At 48.1% G+C, this 25,894-nt stretch overlaps 1 protein-coding gene across 4 annotated transcripts; it reads left to right on the top strand.

The window, feature by feature from the left end:
* Positions 1–5,950: 5,950 nt before the first annotated feature.
* On the top strand, positions 5,951–24,101 carry GOSR2 (golgi SNAP receptor complex member 2). 4 transcript variants are annotated; one of them, XM_004772453.3, is made up of 6 exons: positions 5,951–6,073; positions 12,611–12,675; positions 14,122–14,227; positions 15,052–15,184; positions 17,620–17,760; positions 20,934–24,101. In XM_004772453.3, exons 1-6 carry the CDS (start codon positions 6,045–6,047, stop codon positions 21,093–21,095), a joined length of 636 nt encoding a protein of 211 aa, XP_004772510.2. In that variant the 5' UTR covers positions 5,951–6,044; the 3' UTR covers positions 21,096–24,101. The 4 variants fall into 4 exon arrangements, with proteins under 4 accessions (XP_004772510.2, XP_004772509.2, XP_044936759.1 ...); XM_004772452.3 differs by having other exon boundaries at positions 14,119–14,227; XM_045080824.1 differs by lacking the exon at positions 17,620–17,760.
* Positions 24,102–25,894: the final 1,793 nt, after the last annotated feature.

The following is a 25,894-nucleotide window of genomic DNA, read 5'->3' as shown; positions in this document are numbered from 1 at the left end:
CAAAAGGAGGAGGCAGAGATGACCAAGGAAGGCTCTTGGGTTGGGTGAAGTATGTTCAGAGGAAGGCGGAACTCACTTGAGCCACGCATCCCTCCAAAGCTGCCACATTTCCCTCCTGACCCTGTGCACCTGCTCCCACTGCTGCTGCTACCCCCGGATGCTGGCTAGTGAGGCCTGAGCGCAGACCCCCCACCCCGTAACTTTGGCACTTGACCTCCCTGAGCTTCAGTTTTCTCACCTGTAATTTAATGTACCTGCACACAAGGAAAGAATGAGATAATTGGAGTCCTGAGAGCAATCTCTCAGTCAGTTCCTCAAGTCTAAATTAAGCCAATCTGTTGCTCCATGCGCTGTCCCCTCCTTGTCCCCCACAATGAACCAGGAGACCCCACCCGCCCCCGTTATGCTGCCTCTGCCTTCCTCAGACCTCCTCTCCTCCCTCGGATACTCATGCATACACCCTGCTCCATGTGACCCCGAAGAGCCGAGGACTCAGAGGCTTTTCTCTAGTCTGGCAGAGGGCCTCCTAAAAACTGTGCTGATCCCCACGAATGCCTAATGACCCTGGGAATCACTTAGCAAGAGGAAAAGCCAGACCTTTGCCCTGGCCCTGCTCACAGGTGATGGGGTTAATCGGGAATTCTCTTTCCCTTGCTCAGGGCTGTCGGTGGGGGTCTAGGTCCCCGATGACCTGGGGACACATTAGTCAGTGATAAGTGGGGTTTTCCAGCCCCTTTTATCCTGTTTACAATACATTGGCTCTCCTTGGACAAAACCCTGTTTCCCTCCATCTTGCTCCTGGCTGTTATGGCTACATGAGACAATTTGCTGATGGACTGTCCACGGAGGGCAGCTTGCTTGGGCGCCCCTCCCCACCTCCCACAGCACCCAGGGCAACATCCCCTCCACCTGGTGGGTCTTGGAAGGAGTCACAGATGCTTGTTTTTCTTGGCTCATTGCAACCTCTGAATTCAGAAATGTCATCCTTTCTGTGTGCTCAGCTCTAATAGAATGAGCTGGGGAGCAAACCCAGAGGCGGTGAGATTATGTTTCTCTGGCTTGGGAGAGTGACTAGAGTTTTGCTGCTGGCCAAAGCAGAAGCCATCAGAGGTGTCTTATCTTCTCTGTGGCAAGGCCGTCTTTGGGTTGACCAGCAGGCTGAACCAACAGCTCCCTGGATTGACTGGAGCCTGGTGAATGACTGGAGCCTGGACTTAGCTCCCCTCTCCCACTGGTAGCTTGGGCAAGCAAGTTAGTTTCTTGGAAGCTCGGCATGCTTGTCGAGAAAACCAGGGTGGGGATGCTGGTCCTGCCTCCGCCCCCAGCCAGGTAGTTACAGCACAGAATGAGAACTTGTTGAGAAAGTGCGTAAGGAGGAAGCATTTTGGGGAGCACACTGCCCTGGCTTCAAGTGATGACTCTTTCAGCAAGAATGACTTCTCTGATGGAGGCAGTTTCTAATTGCCTGTAAGTCTACCCTCAAATAATTCCGGCCTTCCAAAATGGCAGGCAGGTAGAATACTTGGGAGAATAAGTTGATTAAAACCAAGTCCATGGCAAGGCAAAGGATAATCAGCAAGCACATACCTTATGCCAGCCACAGAGCTGGGGAGGCACAGCAGAGAAAGCCGAGTCTCCTGCCCTCAGGCTGGTGGAGGCAGAACGGGGACACCCGTGCCAAGTGCCAAGTACGAGCACGAGGTGCATATGCAGCTCGGGCGAGGAGTTGCTGCCCAGCTTGGATGTCAGGGGTGCTCCCCAAGGGAGGTGAAACCAGAGCCAAGACCTGAAGGAGTGTGAGTTAATTGGGCCTGAGGCAGAGGGAAGGGTGTCTGAAGCACAGGGAATAGTGGAAGGCAAGAGGACACAAAAACCACCGTGAGAACAGCTGCCATCATTTTAGTGAGGCTGGGGGTTGGAGAATGGCCAGGGATGTGGGAAGGAAGGAGGGCTCTGTCTGCCAAGATAAGAAATTTTTACCAGATTCTATAGGCACCAGGGAGCTCTCCCAGCATACGAATGACCACAAATCTCTGTGTTAGAAGGATCGCTTGGGCATCATTCAAGAAGATGATTGAGGGCGCCCGGGTGGCTCAGTGGGTTAAGCCGCTGCCTTTGGCTCAGGTCATGATCTCAGGGTCCTGGGATCGAGGCCCGAATCGGGCTCTCTGCTCAGCAGGGAGCCTGCTTCCTCCTCTCTCTCTGCCTGCCTCTCTGCCTGCTTGTGATCTCTCTCTGTCAAATAAATAAATAAAATCTTAAAAAAAAAAAAAAGAAAGAAAGAAAGAAAAGAAGATGATTGAAAAGGTGAGGGAGTGGTTGAGGAATGATGGGGCCTCTTACCGGGGTCTCACGGTCCGGTAGGGGAAGTGAGGCTTATTCACAGCTGGCTTGGTGGTGTGTGGTGCAGGTGGGATGGACAGTAGGGACACAGGGACTCAGAAGGAAACAGGAGATGCGCAGGGAGTGGGGGAAAAGGACCAGGGTTGGGGAGTGTCGGGAGCACTGACAGTTTACGAGAGGAACTGAATGAGGCAACCAGAGACACGTGACGGATTAATTTGGTTGCAGAGACAAAAATTAAGTTCCATCAAATTGAAAAGGTCAAAAATACTCTTCAGAGGCTTCAAGTTTATCATACCACAAAGGGAACCACCAAGGGAACACACGGGCTGACCCTGGGTTGCTGTGCCAAATCCCAGAATGGTGAGGCACCTCTTGAAGCCAGGTAAGAGGAGAGAGCATGAAGGCATCATATCAATTTTCCTGAAACAGTACTTGACTCCATTAGCCAAGGCTCAAAGCCCTGCAGACGTTCCCCACGCATCTTTCCTGTCGGCATCCTAGCTTCTTCTTCCATTCTGCAGAGACCCTCTGCTTTGGCCCAGGGAAACCACACAGATTACCTGGGACTGCCTCTACCCTGCCAAGTTTACATCCCGGCTTGCCAGGAATGCCCAGCGCCTGCCTCTCCATACATCTTCATCTTTCCTGTACTTCAAGGTCCAGCTGAAATCTCACCTCTTCTGGAAAGCCTTCTTTCATCATCCACATTCAAAGGGATCTTCTCCTTCCCTGCATTCTGACAGAACCTAATTGTCTTTATGACACTGTTACCTTTTCATAAGTCCTGTACCCTGTCTCTCCATCTAGATGATAAACTTTCGGAGGTCAGGTGTTAATTGCTGTGTAACAAACTACCCCCCCCAATTCAATGGCTTAAAATGTCATCCAGTTTGCTGTTATCTCTTGATTTCCTGGGACAGGAATTCAGGCATAGCCTGAGCCTTCAGTTCCATTCTTCTTCCTGCAGAGGTCACTGGGTGGGATTCAGCTGGTGGACAGACCAGTATAGAGGGTGCAAGATGGCTTCTCCTACACGTCTGGGGCCTTGGCTGGGAGATCTGGCTCAGCTGGGTGTGTTGAGTGGGGCACCTACACATACGAGCTTTCCAGAATGATGGTATCAGGGTACTTGGACTTCTTCCAAGGTGACTTGGGTTTACCAGTGTGAGTGCTCCCAAAATCTGGGTGGACACCGCAAGGCTTCTTATGACCTGGCCTTTGAAAACCCAGGATTTCTCCTCTGCCACATTATATTGATTACACAAGTCATGAAGTCCAGCTCAGACTGAAAAGGAAATGGAATTAAACTCCCCCTTTTAATGGGAGCAAAGAATATGATTATTCTAAGAATAATAAGAATTCAAAGAATATGGTTATTCTACATTACTTGCCGTAATGAGCAGTGGGTGTTGGCTGTGGTTGATGAATCACTAACCTCTACCTCTGAAAATAATCAGACACTATATGCTATTTAATTGATTTTAAATAAGAAATAAAGAACTTCTATGGCAAGCTCATGGATGTTTCACTCATCTTTGTGCCCCAATCTTTGCATTGTGCCTGATAAATATTATGAGTTTAATGAATATATGTATGAAGACTCATGGAAAGTGACCACTGGACTAAGTCAGGCTTACTCTGGTGAGCTAGAAAACACTTCTCTAAGAACAGTTCTCTGTTCTAGAACAGAGGAGAGGTTGGAAGGCAAGCCACCCACAGAGATGTTGGCAGTGTAAATCAGTTGTCCAGATGGCTTAGTCATAAAAGAAAAAGAAAGAAGATAGAAGTTAAAAGTGCAGCAAGATGGAGGGATGGAATTTTCCTCTCTTTAGAGAAAGCCCTATGCCCATATAAAGACCTAAGAGCCTGAGAAACAGAGAGGAGGTCCTGTGGATTTCAGTTTCCTTATCTGCCTTACCCACCTCACTGGGTTACTGCAAGGTCCAAAGAAGATATGGGCATAAAAATTCTTTGAGAAAATTTAAAATTTTTATCCAGCCTCTAAAATCTCCTACCTATAGAATTTTTAAAAGTCTGTAAATAAAAATCTACACATGACATTTAAGATTCCCCATGACCTAGCCCCAACTTGCCTTCTAACACTATTATTGCCCCAAGCTCCATAAATCCAGCCACGGTGGGGGACTGTCTATGTTCTTTCTCCCTTTTTTCCTTTTCTCAACAATATGCTCGGCTTCAAACGTCCTTCCCTTCATCTCCATTGGCCAACAAAATAAACATTTACAGGAGCACCTGGGTGGCTCAGTCGGTTGAGTGACTGACTCTTGGTTTCTGCGGAGATCATGATCTCATGGGTGGTGGGATACAGCCCAGCCTTGGGCTCTGCTGGGTGGGGATTCGGATGAAATTCTCTTTCCCACTCCTTCTGCCCCTCCCCCCGGGGGGTGGTCTCTCTAAAATCAATCAAGCAATCAAACAAACAATCTTTAGGGGGAAAAAAAATTTACAGAGTGGTTAGCTTGTGCAAGACACTGTTAAAACTCTATTGATTCTTAAAAACAGAAACAAAAAACTATTGATTTTTGAAGGCTCCATTCATAGGCTATTTAGTCCATGAACCCTTCTCGATTTTCTCAGAAAAATGGTACTCTTGTCATTTGTAGCACTTACTCCACCCCATCATGTAGCTTGAGGGCATGATTAGCCTTCTGAACAGACTACGAAAGATGAGACATTTGAGGGCTATCTTACTTGTATTCTTCGCGCCAGGATCTGTGCCTGGTAATAGTAGGTGCTCATTAATAAATAAATATTAGAATAAACGGAAAAATGTTAGGGAAAGAACGTACATGGGTGGACAGTCTCTGGGGACACAAAGCTGGGTGGGCTCCAGGATACAGGAAAATAAAAGCATCAACTTGTCAAAGGAAGAGGAACATCTCCTCCCTTGGGAGGAACTGCAGATAAGCCTGGGAGGGTAGACACGGGTTAGGTCTATGCGGAGAGACCGAAGCGTCCAAATCCTTCAAGTCTTGACTCAAATGCCTCTTACATTAAGTCTTTCCTGAATCTCCGACGGGGCTGACCCCAGCTCAGCTGTCTCTTTGGACTTTCTCCCTTGCAGATGTTTATTTGTACACTTATCTTACTTCCTTTCCTAGACCGCGACCTCTTTTGAGGGCTAGAGGAACCCGGTTTCTCCCACAGCACACATGACACACGGTGACCAGTCCTTCATTGTGAGTTTATTGAAAGGATACATGGGGAGGGGGGTGCTGTAAGCGGACAGATTTGACATAGGAGAAGCTTGGGTCACAAACGCCAACGAAGAACGAAATCCCTAGACGCACCGTTGCGCAGTTTACAGCGAAACCCACCGCCAGGGTAGGGTAGGTAACCGCCGGCTTTCCCACAGCCTGGCTCTGAGGACCTCACGTCCGTCCTCTCTGACTGCCCTTGTCAATGCCTGACTCGATGCTGGAGACCGCCCTCGGCCCAAACCTATGCTTCCTCGTTCCCGATCTGTGGCAGCCCCTCTGACTATACTTGGCCTTCTCGTCCGGGGCTCCCCTCCCGTTGTCCTCCTCTCTCTCGCCACCACCACCAGCAAGGCGCGCGTGGGGGCAGCCCTGGCAGGCAGGAGGGGCGGGTCCTGGGACCGGAAGCCGGAAGCCGGAAGCGGGGCTGTGAGGACGTGTTCCGAGGAAGCCAGGGCCGGACCCGGCGGGGCCGGCGACATGGAACCGCTTTACCAGCAAACGCACAAGTGAGGGCCGCGTTGGGGCACGGGCGGGGGCGCAGTCAGGCTGGGCGAGGCCGGCTCCCCTGGGTGGGGCCTCGGGGCGTCCGCCATTGTAGAGGCCGAGTCCTTCCGCCTGGGCGCTGCCAGGGGAAGCGCTGAGTCTCTGGCAGGATGCCCAGCTCAGCGGCGGATGGAGGGTCTCCCGCCTGATGTGTGGGGACAAGGGGCCGGACGGCTCCTGGGATCTCCGAGGCGGTGACTACCTGTCAGGTAGACTAGGAGAAGGGAGAGTCACACCTGCAGGTTATACTACTTTGTCTACCACCTACCAACTCGGTGCTCTTGGTTGGTAGAGCTGGTGGGGAGTCAGAGCCCCTTCACATAGTTTACTATTTATTTAGAACAGTTAAGAGACGTCCGAAGAAAGATCTAAGATGTGACAAGATGGGATGGAGGGTAAATGAGCAGGACAAATGGAATCTTCTTCAGCAATTTAGAAAGATCCATCATTGGACTAAGGTCGTCAGAAAAAGCTTCGTTGTAGCTCATAGCTTCTAAATGCTGTCAGCCCCTACTCTTCATTCACACTAATAGTGTTGCTGCTACACTTTTCTCCCTTTTATTCTGATATGGTTAATACTAGAGACCGTAATGATGAAGTGTTGGATTGGTCGAGTGAAAATAGAGAAACTATTTGTAATGGTGTTAAAATGACAGAATTTGCTCTCACCCCGGAAGCCCTAGTCTCATATAAAAACTATGGGAAGGGACTTTAAAATTTCCACCCGTGAGTCAGTTGGAAAAAGGAGGACAGTTCTCATGATGCTAAGAAAGGTCTGTCTTTTACAGTCTGTCTTTTACAGACAGTCTCTTTTACAGTCTGTCTTTCCTCTTGAATGCTGAACCTTGGAGTTCTGATTCTAGACTTCTTCGCCTTGTTTTTCTGATCTATAAAATGTTAGTTTGGGGCCGGTTAAACTTCGAGGCTCCTTTCAGCTTCATTACTGGTGACTGAGTGTCTTAAAGAGGAAACACAATTCTGTGAGCAGCAGCAATTAACTTTTGCAGTTGCAGAAATTAATGATTGTAGCTGAATTGACACAGCAGTAACTGAGCATATGAATTGTACTGGAACTTTGACCCCAGTTTGTGGTTATCTCTTGTGTGTCCCTGAATGTACATTGAGTTTAATATTTTAAAGTTATGTATCTTGAAAACTCCTGAACCACCTGAGCACCAAGAGAAAAAAAAAAAGATGAAAATCAGAATAAACACTTAAATAGTACTGCATTCGGATGAAATTTATAGAGGAATAAGTAGCCAGGCTTCTATTTTTGATATTCCAGTGATTGTAAAGGTGCGCCTACTTGTCCCCTATATCATCCAGCCTCATACAATGCCCTGCATCTTATCATCCCTAGAGATTCTGATTCTTTAAGTCTGGAGCACAAGAAATTCTATTTTTAAGAAGCTCTCTGAGTGATTTTGGTGAACAGTATAAAAATTATTACTTTATCTCAAGACCAGTTCTTCCTTTTTTTGATTTTACCTTCTGGTGAGAGGCTAATTGTAGGAGAGGCAAGGCCAGGGAGAAGAGAATGACCAGATGGTTCCCACTACTTTTAAGTAAAGGTTTATGTGATGCTATGTCGGTTACACAGCAGTTTCATACTTCATTTGGATCTCTGAGCCTTTAAATAATTGTGATTATTAGTACGCTGTTTTACCTAAGACTAAAGTGCCAAGGATTTAAGTAGCTTGTTTGTGGTCCCTCAGCCACTACCTAGTGCATCCAGAACTTGGAACCAGTATTTTGACTCTAGAACTGTTTCCTACTCACAGTGACCAGATGCAGTGTGGATACAAAGTGGGTGTTTATGAAGGAGGATGACGGTAATTAATGGACTTTTAAAAAGCAATTACATTCTAAAATTCTTCCTAAATTTTCTACAGACCTTTTTTTTTTTTTTAAAGCTTTTATTTATTTATTTGTTAGAGAGAGAGAGAGAGCGTGAGCTCGCGAACACAGGCAGACAGAGAGGCAGGCAGAGGCAGAGGGAGAAGCAGGCTCCCCACCGAGCAAGGAGCCCGATGTGGGACTCCATCCCAGGATGCTGGGATCATAACCTGAGCTGAAGGCAGCCGCTTAACCAACTGAGCCACCCAGGTGTCCCATGACTTTTTTTTTAAGTCGGCAACAGTGACTTGCTATCAGATCTCTCTGCTTGTTTATGTTATTACCCAAGCCCCCCACGGCCCCCGTGCTAGGACAGGGCTAGCACTTCCGGTTTCTAGTGTCCACACCCCCAAGTCATACGTATGTATCACTTGTTCCTTACTGGCTTCAAGTATGTTGTCTGAGTTCCCAGTTCAGTTTAGAACACATTTCCCACCTGGCGTATAGCAATTCCCACCGTCCCATTCATACTTGCTTTGTTATTTTGCATTTATTTCATCTCAGGCTTGAAATGTAGGGATTGGAATCATTTTCTCGCCTCTTTCTCTTCTAGTTCATTCAAACCATATGATAGAGCTTTGATGGGAATGGTCAGTAATGTTTGCCTACAAATAAAGTTTATCCGTTTTAGCTTAGAAAATATTAACAGCCACCCAAAGGGTGTCTACAGGGTGGGTGTTGCCATCTTCTCTCCCTCTGTCTTCATAGAATTTAGGAACTGAAGGTGGGGGTGGTGGTGCCTGGGGGGCTCAGTTGGTTAGGCATCCCACTCTTGGTTGCAGCTCAGGTTGTGAGATTGAGCCTGCTGTTGGGCTCCACGCCCGCTTGGAGTTCCCTCTCCCTGTCTGCTGCACCCACCCCTCACTTGTGCACGTGCCTGCTTGCTCGCTCACTCACTCTCCAGAAATTAAGAAAAATAAAAGGGACTGGCAGGATCTTCCATTGCAACACATTTTGGTTAGGAAGACCCTTTTTAAAACCCAAGGCAGTTCGTGTACCCTATGTTGAAAGTTGCAGGAGGTCTTGTCTTTTTTTTTTTTTTTTTTTACTTTTCTGGAAGAGAGAGAGTTCATAATTATTCTCGGGGTTTTTTTGTTGGCGGGAGGAGTGGGTAGGAGCACACCGAGCTGAAATCTGTCACCTTGAAATTTGGACCTTTTGGCTCGGGATCTTTCTTAAGGAGTAGCAGTGGTGGACAAACCCATTCCTCTTCGTATATGTTAACTCTAGATATTTGAAGAGCACCAGCTGCCCCATTTAATTTAGGGTCCCCCCCCCCCCTTTTCTTTCTTCAGAGCCTTACTGTCACTAGCTCTTTTGACCATTCCTTCTTCGTGACTTGACTTCTAGACTCTTTCCCAGTCATCTTGTTCATTCATCTTCCATTAGAAGAAACCTTTGATAGACAGGGTCCTTTAACAGAAGGTTCCCAGAATGAAGTGCCGTTTGATAGCATACATCAGATTTTTTTTAAAAAGTCTCAAGTCAAAATACTTTTCATCCCTGACCAATTGACTATTTTGGCCGAAATGAGAAATGTTAATCTTGTTTTGTGGTACAGTTTCCTAACCCATTATAGCACAGAGTCATGTGCATATTTCATAAGCATAACTTGGTTTTTTAAATAATTTTTTATTTTTTTATTAACATATAATGTATTATTAGCCCCAGGGGTACAGGTCTGTGAATCGTCAGGCTTACACACTTCACAGCACTCACCATAGCACATACCCTCCCCAATGTCCAACCACCAATGTCCCTCCCCAATGTCCAACCACCCTATCCCTATTCCACCCCCCTCCCCCGGCAACCCTCAGTTTGTTTTGTGAGATTAAGTCTCTTATGGTTTGTCTCCCTCCTGGCATAACTTGGTTCTTTAAAACAATATGAACAAAACATAGAGCCAGAGACAGTCCTGTGGTAGAGTGCTGGGAACCTTCCCTAGCATCCCTTGGGTACCATCACGTAGCCTGCCATGAAACCCTCATCCTTACAGTATAGAGTACTTGTCAATCCAGTGGGAGAAATGCAGTAGCTCATTATTTTTAATTTGTGTTCTCCTGATGACTAGTCAAGTGGAGTATCTTTTTATATAGCTAGTGACCATTTGGGTTTTCTTTTCTGTCAGTCGTCTGTCGTCCAATTTACACAAGTGCTTTGTTTGACTTTTCCTATTGACAGCATTTTTCTTACATGCTCTAGACATTAGTCCTTTCTCATCTAGTCAGTGTACTTTCCAGTCTCCACCTGTCTTTTTTTTTTTTTTAAATAGTGCTTTTGCTGTAGAGAAGTTTCTTAATGTAGTCAGATTTACTAGCCTTGTGGTTTGTGAGGTTTGGGGGATAGTTTTGTTGTTTGTCTTGTTTAAGAAATTCTTTAACCCAAATCGTAATACATAACACACATATTATGTATTATACATTATGTACATTTTGTACATATGTATTATGTATTATACATAATACATAACCCGAATCATAATACATAATACACACATGTGTTTTCTTCAGAAAGGTTTTTTTTTTTTTTATTTAAAATTCAATTAATTACCATCTAGTGTATTATCAGCTTCAGAGGCAGAATTCATCAGTTTCTTCAGAAAGTTTTTGAAGCCTCGCTTTTTCCATTTGGGCTTTGAACCATCTTGAGTTTATTTTTGTGTGTTATGTGAGATACCGTCTTCTACATGCATAACCAACTAAGCCTTTGGCATTGATCATAGTCATTTTTTTTCCCACTCATTGATGTCACTGAGTCCCCAAACACGGAAGACTCTTTCTAGCCTTCGTTCTTTGCTCTTGGGTCAGCGTTGGGGTCAGGGTTTGTCTGTCTGTCTCTGCACTGTTACTGTATTGGTTTTATTATTACGGCTTTTTATTGAGTGTAGCAGGTGGGACAGGTCATCTCTCTCATACTTACTTCAGAGTCGTCTTGGGTATTCTTTGCCCCCCCTTTTATTATGTTAATTTTCAGATTTGCTCTGTGAAGCTACCCTTGAAAATCTACCTCACTGTCTGCACGCAGGCCTTCTGTGAAATCCAAATTCTCCTTTCCATCAGCATTGCCGTGCGGTCCTCGACTGCTGCTTGTGTGGGAACCCTGATCCAGATGTTGGTTAAGTCCAGTCAAATCCCTACATCTGCCTCCAGATCTCCATGCACCCTCATTCTAAACTGTCACCCTTTCCTTACTGGAGTCGCCGTCTGGTCCCTCCATCTCTGGTCATGATTTCTAATTTCCTCTCTGAGCCATGGATCTCACCCAGCACACTCAGAGTCTTTAGAGAGTTGGCCTTGCTTCTGGCACCATGGGTCATGTTTAGAGGCTTCAGGAAAGCCCTGAAAAAGACAAGAGGAAGTCGAAACCAAACTTGGGCTCCTTTGCTTGCATTGGTCAGTTTTGGTTCACTGTGGTGCCCATGATGGAGGATGGCTGCTGACCCTTCCCACAAGGGTTGGCAATGATAGGAGAGCGCAGCAGACTCCTTCACTGTGCCTCTAAGGTGGAGACCAGAAGCCCCAGCAGGTCGTTGTCGGGGATAGCATAAGCAGTATTCCAGGCCTGATCACAGAGGCCACTGGGAAGGGCTCTGAGGGTGACCTTGGCCAAGTCCAGGGGAGCCTCTGGAGAGCGCCCTAGGGCCAGATGTCTGGGGCCATGCTAGAAAGCCAGAGCCTAGGGTTGCATTTCCAGAGGAGATAGCAATCACCTGATACTGCCAGGGAAAGATGTTTACCAAACAGGAGATCCCTATCTTTCAGGACCTTCTCTGATCATTTTCTCCAGCTAATCGCCTCCTCCCTTCTTCCCTGGCTCCCCTTAGCCCCCGACCCCAACTCTCAGGCCAGACAGCCTGCTTGTAATCTACATGACATGCCATTTTACATATCGTTTTCTTCATTTCTTCTCTCACCAGATCATGTCTCCCATCTTCAGAATGATCTTTGGAACTTGCTTCACCACCGCCCCCTTCCAGTACCCCCAGATTGCTCTTGTATGTCCGTCGCCTTTGCTTGGCACCACTGTTCCTCAGCTTCCTTTTTGTTTATACTTTTGTGTATGAGTGCTCTCTCAAATCTTCTTGGGACTTTTCATGTCTCTCTGGCCTGTCATTCCTAATTACATCGTTTCTCAAGGACAAGGATTATATCTGTCCTGCCCTTTGACTCTCCCTAGTACAGGCCAGTGCTCAGTACATTGGGTCAAAGAACAGAGAGTGGGATTGGCTGGGTCCAGATTGAGGTTTATCACTCGCTGTGTGACCTTGAACAAGCTACATAACATTTCTGGGCTTCAGTTGTCTTATTTACAAAATGAGGATGATAATGGTTCTTTCCTCGTGGGGTTATTGACTTTGCAGAATATCTTAGATGCGCCAAGCGCTGGATAAATGCTGCTGGTCGGTTTTATTATTTAATATTCATGTTAAAATATTAGAAACCCTGCCAAAACGTGTGGCCTAAAGTGCCACTTACAAATTTTACAGTTCAGCGATGCTGTCAATTTAAATCAGTTACATGTTGGCATCAGAAAATGTGTCTTTCCTGACCGAAGCACTGTTGATTACTCCCGTCTCACTCATTTCCTCTCTCTTCCTTTGATAGGCAGGTCCACGAGATCCAGTCTCACATGGGACGCCTGGAGACGGCAGACAAGCAGTCTCTGCACTGTGAGTAATTAACTATGGAGACCAGAGTCCTTTCTCTGATGACACGGTGCTAATGGGCTGGGTTTCCTGACCGCTTTTCTGCCTCAGGAGCTTAATGATTCAACGCAGAATGAGTTCTGCTGTTAGGGTGGACAGAAAAACCCTCTGGCAAAGTCCCTGACTTCCCTGATTGCACCCTGCGGAATCCCACAAGTCTTATCCCCCATTACCCCTCCACTCAACCTGACATGCCCCTATGGGAATGGACGTTCTCTCCTCCATCTGTCTTAATCTAATTACCGAGCCCTTAGAGGAATGTACTCCATACCAATTCAGAGATGTTTAACTGGAATTGGTCATTTCTGCTAAGCTGAGGGCTGTGGCTTTTTTAGGAGGATTACTCAGAAACAAATAGCAATATTAATTAGTTCAGTTCCCACACCACGGTTTCTGCGGAGACAAGTGCTGTTTTTTGTTTTGTAGTTTTTTTGCTGTCAAAAGAAAAGGTTGTCTCTCGAAGCTGGTCGGACAGGCACCACTGGTTCCCCACACGCCACAGGGGCCACCCCCTCACCTCCCTGCCTGGCTGTCAGCATGCCCGATTCTGTCCGCTCGTGCCTCTTTTCCACAGCTTCCAACGCATCTCTGGGTTCTATGCCCACCTTGTTCTCATCAAAACTGTGTATCTTAGCTGTAGGTTGGACAGTTCTCGGGCAGGAAGTGGTCTGGGTGCTCTCCTGTACCCAGACTAGTGTCCACGGGCTCTGTTTGCCTTCCCAGTATTTCCAGTCATACGATTAAAAATGGAAAAGCAGGCATTTTGACTGTTTATCAAAAGGAATAAGGAAAATGAGTGTATTTATCATATCTTTACCTCTGTAGAATCTTTCCTGGGCCTTTCCTAGTGGTATTTGGTCTATCTGGGGATGTCAGCATCAGGCTTCCCGGTCTTATGGAAAGCCTTCCGGGAGCGGGTGTCTGTCTTTCACACACTAATCTTCCCCTTTGCTTTTTTTTTCTTTTAACCTCATTACTATAGGGAATTCAGTTGGCAGCCTTTTGACTAGATATTTATAACTCATATCTGAGAATAATCTCAAGGGAAAAGAGACCTCGTTCTGTTTCAGACGATATTGCATTTTGCTTAAAATATTTCATTTCTAAAGGCAAGAAATTTATTTCTGTAGTTTTATCTAGCTTTTTAAAGAATTGGCATTGTTACAGCTCTAACAGCTATGTGTGTGTGTGTGTCTGTGTGTCTGTGTGTTTAGAACAACATTTACAGAGTTACTTAGTATAACTTGAAGTTTTTCCAGTTATTCACTGGTATGTGCATTTTTCTCCCTTTTAGAGGTGTTTCTTTGAATTTATTGGATATGGAAAAAAGATGTGTTAAATGTATCCCTCTCATTTCAGTTCACTGTCTCTTTTCTGGCAATTATTCTTTTTTTCTCTTCGGTGCAGTAGTAGAGAATGAAATCCAAGCAAGCATAGACCAGATATTCAGCCATCTAGAACGTCTGGAGATTTTGTCCAGCAAGGAGCCCCCTAACAAAAGACAGAATGCCAAACTGTGAGTGCGCTCTTTGATACCCTCAGCCCATCAGGGGAGGCTGGCGAATATTCTTGAAAATCCATTACAGATTGAAAAACTGAGACTCTATAAAGATGCAGTTTCCCTAAAGGGCACGATTCCATTTCAGTGATGCTTCCTCAGAATTAAAAACCCTGTGAGGTTTGTGGCTCAGAAGCTTCGTGTCTCCTCACAGTGGGTCGTTTGGAAATTTTACATCTGGTGCTGTTTTTCTGACCAGACCCAGGCCTCTTGAAGCCTACTGCCATCAGAGAGGTTGGCTCTGGCCTTTGGTTCCCGCTGCCTTCTTGGGTTGAAATGAAATCTTGCCCTTAATCACTTATATCAGTCTGTTTATAATGAAATGCCAGTCTCATGTTTGATACTCCCCCCATGAAATTGAATTGAAACCCCTGTCACCACCTCCACCCCAGGCCCTGCTCCCAGAAGTTTTATGAAACTTTGTTGATGCTTTACTCAAAAGATGCCCTTGGGCTGCTTCTTGGAAAGCGATACAGTCCATAGAAGGTCAGGGAGAGGTCCTTGAGCCTGCTTCCTGTCACCTGTTGCCTGTCAGGCATCCAGACACAGAGACCAGCAGATGCTTAAGGAAAGCTGCTGGAGTCTCGTGGGCTACACCCAACTGGAACCACAGGCTGCTGCTCTTATTCTCACCATCCTCCCTCAAAATCAGATGATTTTGGGGGGGGAACATGCAGCAGGTGTAGGGAGAAGCAAGGGGACATCTTGAATACAACGCCTGGCCACAGCAAGCGTGTAGCCCTGGGCTCCTGCAATGTAATCTCTCTCTCCATCAATTCCAGTCGTGTTGACCAGTTAAAGTATGATGTCCAGCACCTGCAGACCGCTCTCCGAAACTTCCAGCATCGGCGATACGCAAGGGAACAGCAGGAGAGACAGCGAGAGGAGCTTCTGTCTCGCACGTTCACCACCAACGTAAGCCAGGCTCTGGGGTGGGGATCCGCGGGTCCGTGGCAGTTCCCTGGCACTGCGGCGGGGGCCTTGGAGCTTCATCCATTCCAGGGGGTGTCTGAAGCCCACCGAGGAGGAGGAGGAGCCTAAACGGAAATGACAGCGGCTTTCATGCATTGCCACTCACACGAGACCTAGACAGGGAATCTCCTTTGCTAATACAAAAGCCCAAAAAGGAAGCAGTTATGTCGAGGGAATGGGCAGAGGAGAAAATGACCGAGGTCAAAATGGTTTGACCGAGAGGTGGAAGTTCACACGGTGGAAGCGATTTTTTTTCTGATCAGATAGAGCCGGTGATGAGAATGGAGATGGTCTGTCAGGAGGGCAACATTCCAAAGCTGCCTTCTGGAAGTGCTTGTCGCTATGCTGTGTCTGTGCGTGACTCCAGGGTCGGACACATGGAAATGTTTTTGCCCCAAGTCTCAGCAGCAATTTGGAGGAATTTGTTAACAGATACATACTTTGTTTTGGACGGATTGCTTAACTTTGAGCCTGTTCGAAAGTGGCCTGTTGGTGTGCATGTTTGATTTTGGGGACACCCTTGGCCCTGCCCTTGAGTCTCTATAGGATCATTTCCTGCACATGGCTGTAGAGCACACTGGCCTTTTTCATGTCCTGTAGCCCATGTTTCCACCCGCGAGGTGGGATTGGTGGTCATTTTGTCTTCATTTTCTAATGAGGTCTTAGCTTTCTTTACCTGTCAGAGTTCAGATCAATCCATGTTTCACAGACGTCTGTCTCTTTGCCATGTCCCCACTGGCAGTAAAGTTTGCAGAGTGTTCCAGAATGTGCCTGCATAGTTTTTGCTCCTCTAGGGTAAGCAGTCACATATCGGTGATTAATAACGTGACAACGTAATGAGGACATGTTGGTGGTAAAGCTGTAAGCATAGTGACCTTTCCTTTTTTTTTTGTATTTTCACGTTTTCATAGCTGCCTTTCAGAAGTATAATGAACTATACAGCACACTGAAAGGTGTGTGGACCTTTGGTAGTCATGGCATTGGGTGTTCAGGCCAGTTTAAGGCCAGGGACAATGGCTCAGAATTACTCTTGTTTCCTACCAGCTTGGTGAGCTGCGGTGCACACGGCGTCCTTAGTACAAACTGACTTGCCAGATGAACTACTTACTGGTCAATGCTCATTAGCTGTTAGAGGGTAAGAAAGATTTGCATATAAAAGGCATTCTGCTGATGCTTGTCAAATGAGAAAGGGACATTCATTGATTCATTCAAACCCTGGAGTCCTATGTCTTCCCCCCAGCCCCCGCTGAGCGTTGGCTGTGTGCAGAACGCTGCGGAAGATGCCGAGAGTAAAGCTCATAAAAAAAAAAACAGGGCCGGGGCTCCTCCCTGTGAGTGCTCCTGTGCGAGCTGCAGGGACAGAGTGCAGGTGCGTGAGAAATGGTTCCGAACCTGTGCAGCAGAGGAGAGGGGGTGTAGCCTCTTGGTGGTGATTGAAAGAGGTGAGAAGGGCACAGCTTGCCAGACCGGAGAGTGTGCTGTGGTCGGGAGGCAGGAAGGAACAGAAGCACGGCCAGTCCCGAATGACTTCTGTATACAGTCCCCTGTGCTGTAAACTTAGAACCCCAGGACTGATCTCGGGGTTGGTCTCTACAGGATGGTTAAGAGGGGGCCAGGCTCCGCATTCAGTAGTGGGCTGCAGGCCCCGCCGGACTTAGCAGCTTACCATGGACTCAGGCAAGCTACTCCACTTCTTGGCTTCCGTTTCTTCACTTCTAAAATGGGGACACCGTAGTAACCATGTCGGGGTGTTAGAATGAGGATTAAGTGAATTTAGGGTAGTGCACACGCAGAGTGGAAAATGCTTGATCGTTGTGTCCGTTTTCCCTCCCTCCCTTTCTTTGCAGCCCTTTCTTGCCTGCTTAGGAGAATTGTCCCATTCAGGCCACCGTTAGGCCATCGACGGGAAGCATGGGCTTCTCTATCCTAAGTCTCCATCTAGCAAACATTTAGCAAACATTTAGTGCTGAGTTCATTCAGAGAAAGCCAAGGAGAGGAAGTGGGGAACAAGCTAAATTCATAGAGAAGTAGTCAGAGAAAGCCTTTAGGAGAAGGCCAGCGAGGCCTTGAAAGACTGATGCTTTTCCCTAAGCAGTGGTCACGGTAGAGCCGGTGGAGAGGCGGGAATGGACGGACCTTGGGTACGACATTCTTCCGCAGAGTGCCAAGTCGGAGGAAAGCTGTTCTTCCTCGGGGCGAACAGAGGCCATCGCTGGTCTTGGGTTTTTCTTCTCTCTGAGGCACCTTGATTCTTGCACCAGTCCCTCTGGCTGTTCCTCCGAGTTGGCCTTGGCCGAAAGGCAGAGCGGCCAGGTGTTGCGGGAGCCCAGGGGCTGAGCAGCCTGCAGAGCTAACCCAATGCCTGCGTCTCTCCACAGGACTCTGACACCACCATCCCAATGGATGAGTCGCTGCAGTTCAACTCCTCCCTCCAGAAAATTCACCACGGCATGGATGACCTCATTGGAGGAGGGCACAGTATTCTGGAGGGACTGAGGGCCCAGAGACTGACCTTGAAGGTGGGGGCGCTTCTGGGGGACAGAGAAAAGGCCCCTGGTTTTGGCCTCATCCAACAGTTTGGTACCTGTGTTTACACTGTGATTCCATATCCTCACATTTTGAGATTTTGACAGAATCTGGGATCCTTCCTGTTGGAGCTGAATCATTTCGAGGCCACAGGTCACCACGCTCCCTTCGCCAGTAGCTATTTCTTGCGCTCGCAGCAAAACCTAATTTGGCCTCTCTTGGTAACTAAGTCCTTTTCCATTTTCCGAACCCATCATGAAAGTGCCTGCCACGAAAGGAACCAATAAGACCAAGAAATTCCGGTTTTAGAAATGACAGAATCCATGAGTCTTAAGACGGTAGATGTGGCTGTACATGGTGCCTCCCCCTTCTGCGGCTTCCCTGAGAGCCCTCGCTGTGGACCACCTTGGAACCGAGACCTTTTGTGCTCCTATAACTGATCCCCCGCTGGTGGGGTCTTAGGGCCGCCCTGGTTGACTGGCAGCAGGTCACCAGTTCTAGAGCACCGAGTGCTGACCCACAGCAATCTCCTTAGTCACAGGTGTTTCTAGAAGCCCTGCCTCATTGGCTGAGACTCAAACTGCCCCCCCCCCCAGCGCCGCCCCCCGGGAGTGGTTTACAGAAACATTACACAGATTCTGATGTCAGTCCTGGTGTTTCTGCCTCAGCCCTTTTCCTGTATCAGCCCTGATGGATAATGGGGTGTGGGCCGTGCCTGTTATCAGGGTGTGGTCCCCTGTGAACACAGCACTCCCAGCCACTGAGCTGTGAGAAACAGTCACTCGGAAGTGTGAGCTTTATCTTAGTTTTTGTTGGACCATGTTGAGCCTGTCAGCTCTGCAGGACTTTTGGAGGGAGCCGAACAGCCCCGGCCATCTTTACCGGGGACATCAGGCGGGCTGTTGAGGGACACTTGTCCTCCTGTCGGTGGCCGCGGGGCTTCTGATGGTCTGGAAGTGTGGTCTCCAATAGCGGTAATCACAACTGATACATGATGATTCATCAGCCCTTTCTTTAGAAAACTGCCCATATCTCAGAAAAATAGTAAAACCCTTTTGTCTATTTAAAGTTAAGAGAGTATGCGCGAGAGCAGGGGGTGGGGGCGGGGGGCTTGGAGACGGAGAGGGAGAATCTTCAGCAGGCCCCATGCCTCTCAGGGGCTCGATCTCACGACCCTGAGATCATGACATGAGCCAAAATCAGGAGTGGGACACTAACCGACTCCGCCCCCAGGCGCCCCTGGAAAACCCTATCAGGATAAGACTCACCAAGTCGTGCTAACATTGACCTGGTGGGGGTTAGTTGAGGCTTCTGGTTGAAGCCAGCATTTATTTCCCAGCGAAGTCCGGTGTCACAGGGGAGTCCGAGCTGTCCCCAGAAAGAAGTGCTGGGAAGCCTGCAAGGAGGGTGGAGTTGGAATGTGAAGTTTCCAACTTGGTTTCCGCTGTGCACCTACTCCTGCCTACCTGTCTCTTGTGTCTTGATTTCCACCACCCACCTCCAGCCCCGCTCCCATCAGGGCTTTTTCTGTCTAAACCATTGGGAAGGAACATAGTGGAGAGCATGAAGGAACTGAGCTGTGATCTGGAGAAATTTGTGGTTGGAAAGGAATACTTTTTTTTTTCTCTTTTAAATTTATTTTCATTTTCAGGTGATTTTAGCTTGATACTGGCACTTCATACAGTGATGAAATCACCTGCTCTCAGCTAAGCAGAGCCTAATGAGACCTAAATTTTACCATCACTGTCGTGGAAAAAACCCTCCTCTGCCAACAGTAAAGTTGGACTCTAGAGGTCTGACTTGAGAGATCCCTCTCTCTGAGGCTTGTTCATCATTGTCTGGGCTGAACCTGGGTTTTGAATTCCTGTCTGTGATGCCTCATGTTGTTTTCACTTCTGCCTCTTCTCTCCTCATTAATGCATTGTTCGTTTAAATGACCCATGGAGGGCATCAGGGCAGATGCCATCGTAAGCTTACAGTGGGTGGGGTGCGTGGAAGGAGGTTAGGGTCTGCCCCAGGAGTCGTTTATACTCGTTACTTCATAAGAAAATTGAGTGTGCTTATGAACAAAACTTAGAAAGCAGAGAGGAGGGGCAGGCTGGGTGGTGTGGGCTATTGATTTAGGAGTAAAATACCCTTTTGGTTTTGGTGGCGTTTATGTAAGGGGTCGCTGTGTTGGTGTCTGTCATTCCATGTCACCCACGTCAGACCGTTCGGTAAACATGGATGGTTGGCCCACATGTTACATGCCAAAGAATCCTAGAGGTTTCTATTCTACAAGGTGAACAGGCTGACAGCCAGGATTTTGGAGTTAGGGAGCAGAGGAAGAGTTTTTTGATGTTGCCCTTTAAAAAAAAAAAAAACATGTAAAAAATTTTTCTTGAGGTATAATGTACCTGCACGTGCACAGATCTAATTTGTGCAGGTCATTGCATTTTGGCAAACACACACCCTTTGTAACTCACACTTCTGTCCTGACAGAGACCATTTCCATCGGCCCTGGACAGTTCCTCCTGCTTTTCCCAGCCAGGCGACCCCTCCTTCCGGGCAGCCATCGTTCTGCTTTATCTCCCCATAAAGTAGTTTTGCCTATTACTGAACTTCATATAGATGTATTTGGAAGTGTGGCTTCTTCCTCTCGGGAGTGTTTTCCAGGCTCTTCCACATTGTTCCATGTCAGTCTTTAGGTACTCTTTATTGTCAGGTAGTATCCCCATTATGCCGATTCACTGAACATTGTCTACCCATTCTCTGGTTGATGTACTCCTGGATTGTTCCCAGTGTTTGGCTCTTCTGTTTTCTTTTAGAAGCTTTATGTTTAATTCTGTGATCCATCTCAAATTCATTTTTGTGCATAATTTGAGTTGAGACTCTTCTCACATAAGCCACGTATCAGATACACAGGGGATGTGGGTCTATGTGTCCGTGATACATATGTGTGCTAGAGTCCAGTGTCCCAGCACATTTGTGGAAAAGACTTTTCTTGCCTCCTTGCTTTGCTCTGGTACCTCCATCCAAAGTCATCAGAGCGTAAGCGTGGATCTGTTTCTGATTAATGCTGCTTTTCATATACTTCAGGCGTGACCAGGAGACTGCATATTGGTAAAGTCCCACTCCTTGGCAAAAACAAGTTGATCGTTTTTCTTTCTCTGCCTTTCTGCTCCAGGGGACTCAGAAGAAGATCCTCGACATTGCCAACATGCTGGGCTTGTCCAACACAGTGATGCGGCTCATTGAGAAGCGGGCTTTCCAGGACAAGTACTTCATGATCGGTGGGATGCTTCTCACGTGTGTGGTCATGTTCCTCGTGGTGCAGTACCTGACGTGAACCAGTTACACCCCGCGGCTGCGCATCGCTCCCACCGCGCGAGGGTCTGTGTGAGAGTGTGTGCGAGAGCGAGACGGGGGGCCCGGAGGCTGCCTTCCGCAATGTATGCCCTTCTTCACTGTGAAGACCACTTGCAAGTCATTGTGATCTGTAACCTCGTGGAGGTTTTAAACCTGCTCTGTTTTCTGTGATACCTCGGAGGGGGAAGTGAGTGCCACCAAGATGCACAGTCCTTAGGAAATGAAAAAAGTACCCATTCTCTCTCTCTCTTTCTTGCCCTCACTGGGGGGAGGAAGTGACATAAGGGGAAGGGGTGAGGAAGGAAGGAGGAGGGAAAGGATGGCTTTGTTGGTTTTGTCTGTGTAGCTGACGTGCACCCTGGGAAGGCTTTTGTCATGAGCCCTGCAGATAGGACTGTCTACTTTGGCTTCACCTGGCCGTTCTGGCTCTTAATGGGTAGGTTAGAGCAGAAGCAAAACAAAGGAGGGGAAAGAGGTCTTCTTTCCCTGCGTCATTATAGCACATGAATTTCCCTGCCCTTGCTACTAGCTCCCCTCACCCCTCGGCGACATGCAGATGACTAACTGCCAGTATTTGTCACCCTTTCCTTGGAAGCAGCCACCTAGAGGAGACAGAGGCACTGATGTTATTGAAGACAGCAAGTAAGATTTTCCACATTACAGTGGTTCTGTGTCGGTCCTTTCTAAAGTGAGGCCAGTGTTATTCCCTGAGAATGTTCGGTGTTGAGACCGAAGACCCTAATCACTGATTTTTTTTTTTTTCCTCTTTCCCCAGAGGTTAATAGAATGGGTGGCTTTGTAGTTCCCAGGACTGTAGCCTGGCATCCCGCCCAGTCTCTGGGGGGCCTCTGCCCCCAAGAAAGTCACTTTGCGCCAAGGTTAGTGTTGGGTCCATTAGGGCATCTTTTCTAGTTTTAGCGTCTCTGATTCTCTGGCTCTCTTCCCTTCCCTGAAATCTAGCAGCTGCCAGCCAGGCCCCCATTCTTCCCAGCTGGTGTGGGCAGGAGCCACCGTAGAGACGTCCCTCGTGTCCTGTAGAGTCTCTTTTTGTCAGGGACTGGGACCCTTTTCCTTCTCTGACCAAGCCCGGATCAGGGCTGTACCAGTACCTGGTGTAGTGTGGAACTGTTGGTAAAGCCAGCCTCTGTGTCGTGGCCAGGTGCTATAGGCGCTGGAAGGACCCGGTCAGCATGTGTTTTCACCTGTCACAGGCCCTACCCCACCCTGGGCTCAGTAGCCTTATGGCAGGACATCAAATAACACTTGGCATTTCCCAGAACTGGAACCTTGGTCAGTATTAACTGTGCCTGGGCTTGTTCTGCCCCACCTGCGCCCTGTGTTTGTTTTTTGTCACCGGGATGGTCATCTGCCTTGTCTTCCTTTTCTGTGTGTGTTCCAGTCCGCCTCTCTTCTTTACCTCCCCCTGTTTCTGCAGCAGTGTTGGTCCTCCAGGCATACCTTCTGGCGAGTGTGTCTTCGTTATCACAGATTTTTAACATGCGTTTTCCCTGATTTCACACTTGGGCTCTTTATTGCTCTTACCCCTCTTCGCTAAGCAGTGGCCCTGGGTGTCGGAAGAAGGGGGAACCTGTGGGTTGCGAGCCCTGCCAGAGTGAGAACGGTGGCCTGGAGGGTAGACAGAAGAGTCTGAGCGTCTTTAGACCTAGGTCTGACTTTGGGGAGGTGAAATTTCCAGCACTCCCAGCACCCCAGCCCACGCAGGGATCTTTAGCAATCCATAAAAAGGGTTCCATAAAGTGGATATTTAAACTGCACAGACCTGGTTGTCCTGTTCCCTGGGCATCGGAGGATCCTGCCAAAGAGCAGCCTTGAGAGGAGGGTACATGAGGAACAACGAAGTCCCGCGGACCCGCACTCAGGGCAGGGGTGGGGCGCGGAAACTCCCCCGGCACCCCACCCTGCAGTGCTGATGTGACCGATCTGTTTGTAGTGTGCACCAGCGGGTTTCCACACCTGCCTCCCCAGTGAGTATAGGTCTGGGTGAACCAGAAGTAAGGCTTTCTGTCCTGCTGTACTTTGAGAGCAGCTCTCCCAACTTTGTAATAAAAGTTAGGAAGGCAGTTCATGGGTCTTTACCGCCTGGGGCTAAGGAACAGCAGTCACAGCGTTTCTGGAGACCCAGGGGCCCTGAGATGGCACAAGCTGGCTTCCAGAGTCCTGCGAGAAACACACCTTGGCCTAACTGGATGCTCCTGTCTCCGCAGCACCAAACCGCCCCCTCCCACCCAAACCCAGGGAAGGGTTCCAGGCCAGGGAAGGAGCACCCTCTAGTGGAGCTGGGGTGAAGTCTGAAGTCAGGCAGGTGCGAGAATGTCCAGGGGACAGCGTCTTTGACCTTGTACAGGATTTGGATGTGCCCGTGGCACTTGAAGACAGGTGGGTTGTCAAAGAACTTGGGATTATCTTCATTCCGTGGAGCGACCACCTTAAGAAAAACCAAACTCAAAGACCCAAGTAAGTAGGAGAGTCTTGATTTTTAGATGAGACTTCCCTGCTGGGATTTCCCGAAAAGTCTTTTGCACTCATGGGATTTAGGTCGGTTTGATTTGCACATTTGGATTCACACCTGTTGTTTTTGAAACACGTCAGTTAAATAAAGTTGAGATTGTTAGTTTACTTAGAAAATTACCTTTTGTAACTAATGACCCTTTTTTAATAGTTTCCAGGCTAGAGATTCTCAAACACTGCTCCATGTTCGAGGCCTAGACTGGCTGCCTTAGAAGCAGCTAGAAAACTTTTCTGAAATGATAGATTCCTGGGGCCTATCCCAAACCTTTTCGAGTAGAGTGTTTTTTAAGCCTCGAAGTTAGTTCTGATGTGTGTATTTTGGAACCACTGTCTTTTAGACACAAGGCATTTGTCTTAATCAAAGATGATCTCATTTGAAAATAAATGCTGAACTAGGTGGGCATATATGTGTAAAGAGCAAAACCTATCAAGTCCAAAATAAAGTCTCATTTGTTTATGTCCTGTCTTATTCCAGAAAAGATTTGAGGAGATTTGCAGGAACAAACCAGAACAACGCAATAGGAAGAAATGAGGACCAAGAGCAAATCAGAGTAGAGTGTCATTACTAAGGAGAAAAACCCAAATGTGGGTCACGAGCCCTTCCAGAACTTTTCTGGGTCGGTTCAGAGGCCCAGCAGCCAGAGCAAAAAGAGAAACAGGATCTGTTACTGTGTTAGTGCAGGTGGGGTTGTTGTTTGCTCAGAGGAAAACCCAGACCCTTAATACTGCTAGCTTGTGTGCGGCCCTTACTGGAAGTCAGGTGTGGTTATTCTCCTGGATCGCTCCTCCGTTCCTCACAACCCCTCCAGATCATGTCCTGTATTATTCCCATTGTGCAAGAGGCTGAGATGTAGTGACTTTCTCCAGGCCACACATCTGTCTGGCTTCATAGCCCAAGTTCATAACCATGGCACCGAGGTGCTTCCCGGGTCCGAGATGGGGGGCAGGAGATGTAGGCAGTATGCCAGGATTGAGAATAGGCTGTAAATCACTTGTGCCTCACAAGGGCAGGTTTTTTGTCCTAAAGTATCTTCCTTAATGAAAGGGGGAGAGAGAATTTGTGGGGTAAGTTTCTCTAAGTGGTGAATGGACGCTGTACTCAGGCTTTGCCACAAGGGGGCAGCTTAACCCTATCTGTGGCTGGGCTGCCCAGCACCAGGCTCTGGCCCTGAGGCCTGGTGTGTTTGGAAGGGGAGAAAACAGCCATACACTTGGTTTGGTTCCTTTTAGATACAAAATTCTCTGCCCGGTAGTGGCTCTGGGCTGTTCCTTGGGCTCTCAGGATACGGCCAAAAAAGACCTGAAATCCATTAGTTCTGATCTTCAGACTCCCCTTCCGCTCAGTCTTTCCCTCAGCACGTGGACGTTATTGCAAACAAGCATGGAAAGCATTTCTCAAAATGTGTGTTGGTTCCTACCTCCCTTTTTATGTCCTTTCATTTCATGTGGCACATGGGACTGGAGCGAGATGGGATGGGGGAAGGGAACCTGGTAGGTCCTTGGTGCTCTCTAGTGCAGTCAGTGAGTTCCCTGCCGCACGAAGCCCTCTGTGGCCACACTCTCCCCCTCTCCCCACCCCCGACTTCCCATGTCCTTCTGGCACAGGGTTTTCAAGCTTGGCTCTATGGGAATTCCTTCTGGAGCTTTTAAAAATGCCGCTTGGGTCCTACCCTGATCTGATGTAACTGCCCTGGGGTGCACCCTGGGCATGAGGAGTTTTAAGGGTTGTCTAAGGTCATAACATGTAGACAAGAGTGAGAAAGACAGCTTTAGTTCTAGAGCATTCAACCCGAGGTGAGGCTGTCCCCACTGTCAACTTCCCCATGGCCACAGCAGGGCACTACTGCCCTGACCAGTGGGGGTGGGCTTCGGGAGGGGAGAAGGGGCCAAATCCTTCCTGGCCAGTGGGTCCCCCTCATTGACTGATGCGTCTGCGTCCGCTGAGTAAAGCACCTCAGTGTCACAGGCCAGCCTCTCGCTGTTCTCTCTGGGGCTCCTCTCACCCTCCCCCACCCTCCCTCTCCCCAGTTCTGCATCCTCCCGGGACCCCTTGGTCTTAGAATCTCCCATACTCTTGCACCTTTGCACGAGGTGTTTGCTCTGGGGTGTGCCCAGATACCCCCATGATGCTGTGTCCCCTCCAAGAAGCCTGCCCCCTAACCCCAACATACCCCTGGCACTCCCCATCCGGGGAATGGCACGGGTTATCTGTGTCTTCACTGCAGGGATGTGTGTACATCCTGTGTATGG

Source organism: Mustela putorius, unplaced genomic scaffold, assembly GCF_011764305.1.
Source record: "Mustela putorius furo isolate JIRA1106 unplaced genomic scaffold, ASM1176430v1.1 tig00000487_pilon_pilon_pilon, whole genome shotgun sequence".
Lineage (NCBI taxonomy): Eukaryota > Metazoa > Chordata > Mammalia > Carnivora > Mustelidae > Mustela > Mustela putorius.
The sequence above is the reverse complement of the archived record's forward strand: the minus strand, read 5'-3'. Positions and strand labels throughout refer to the sequence as shown.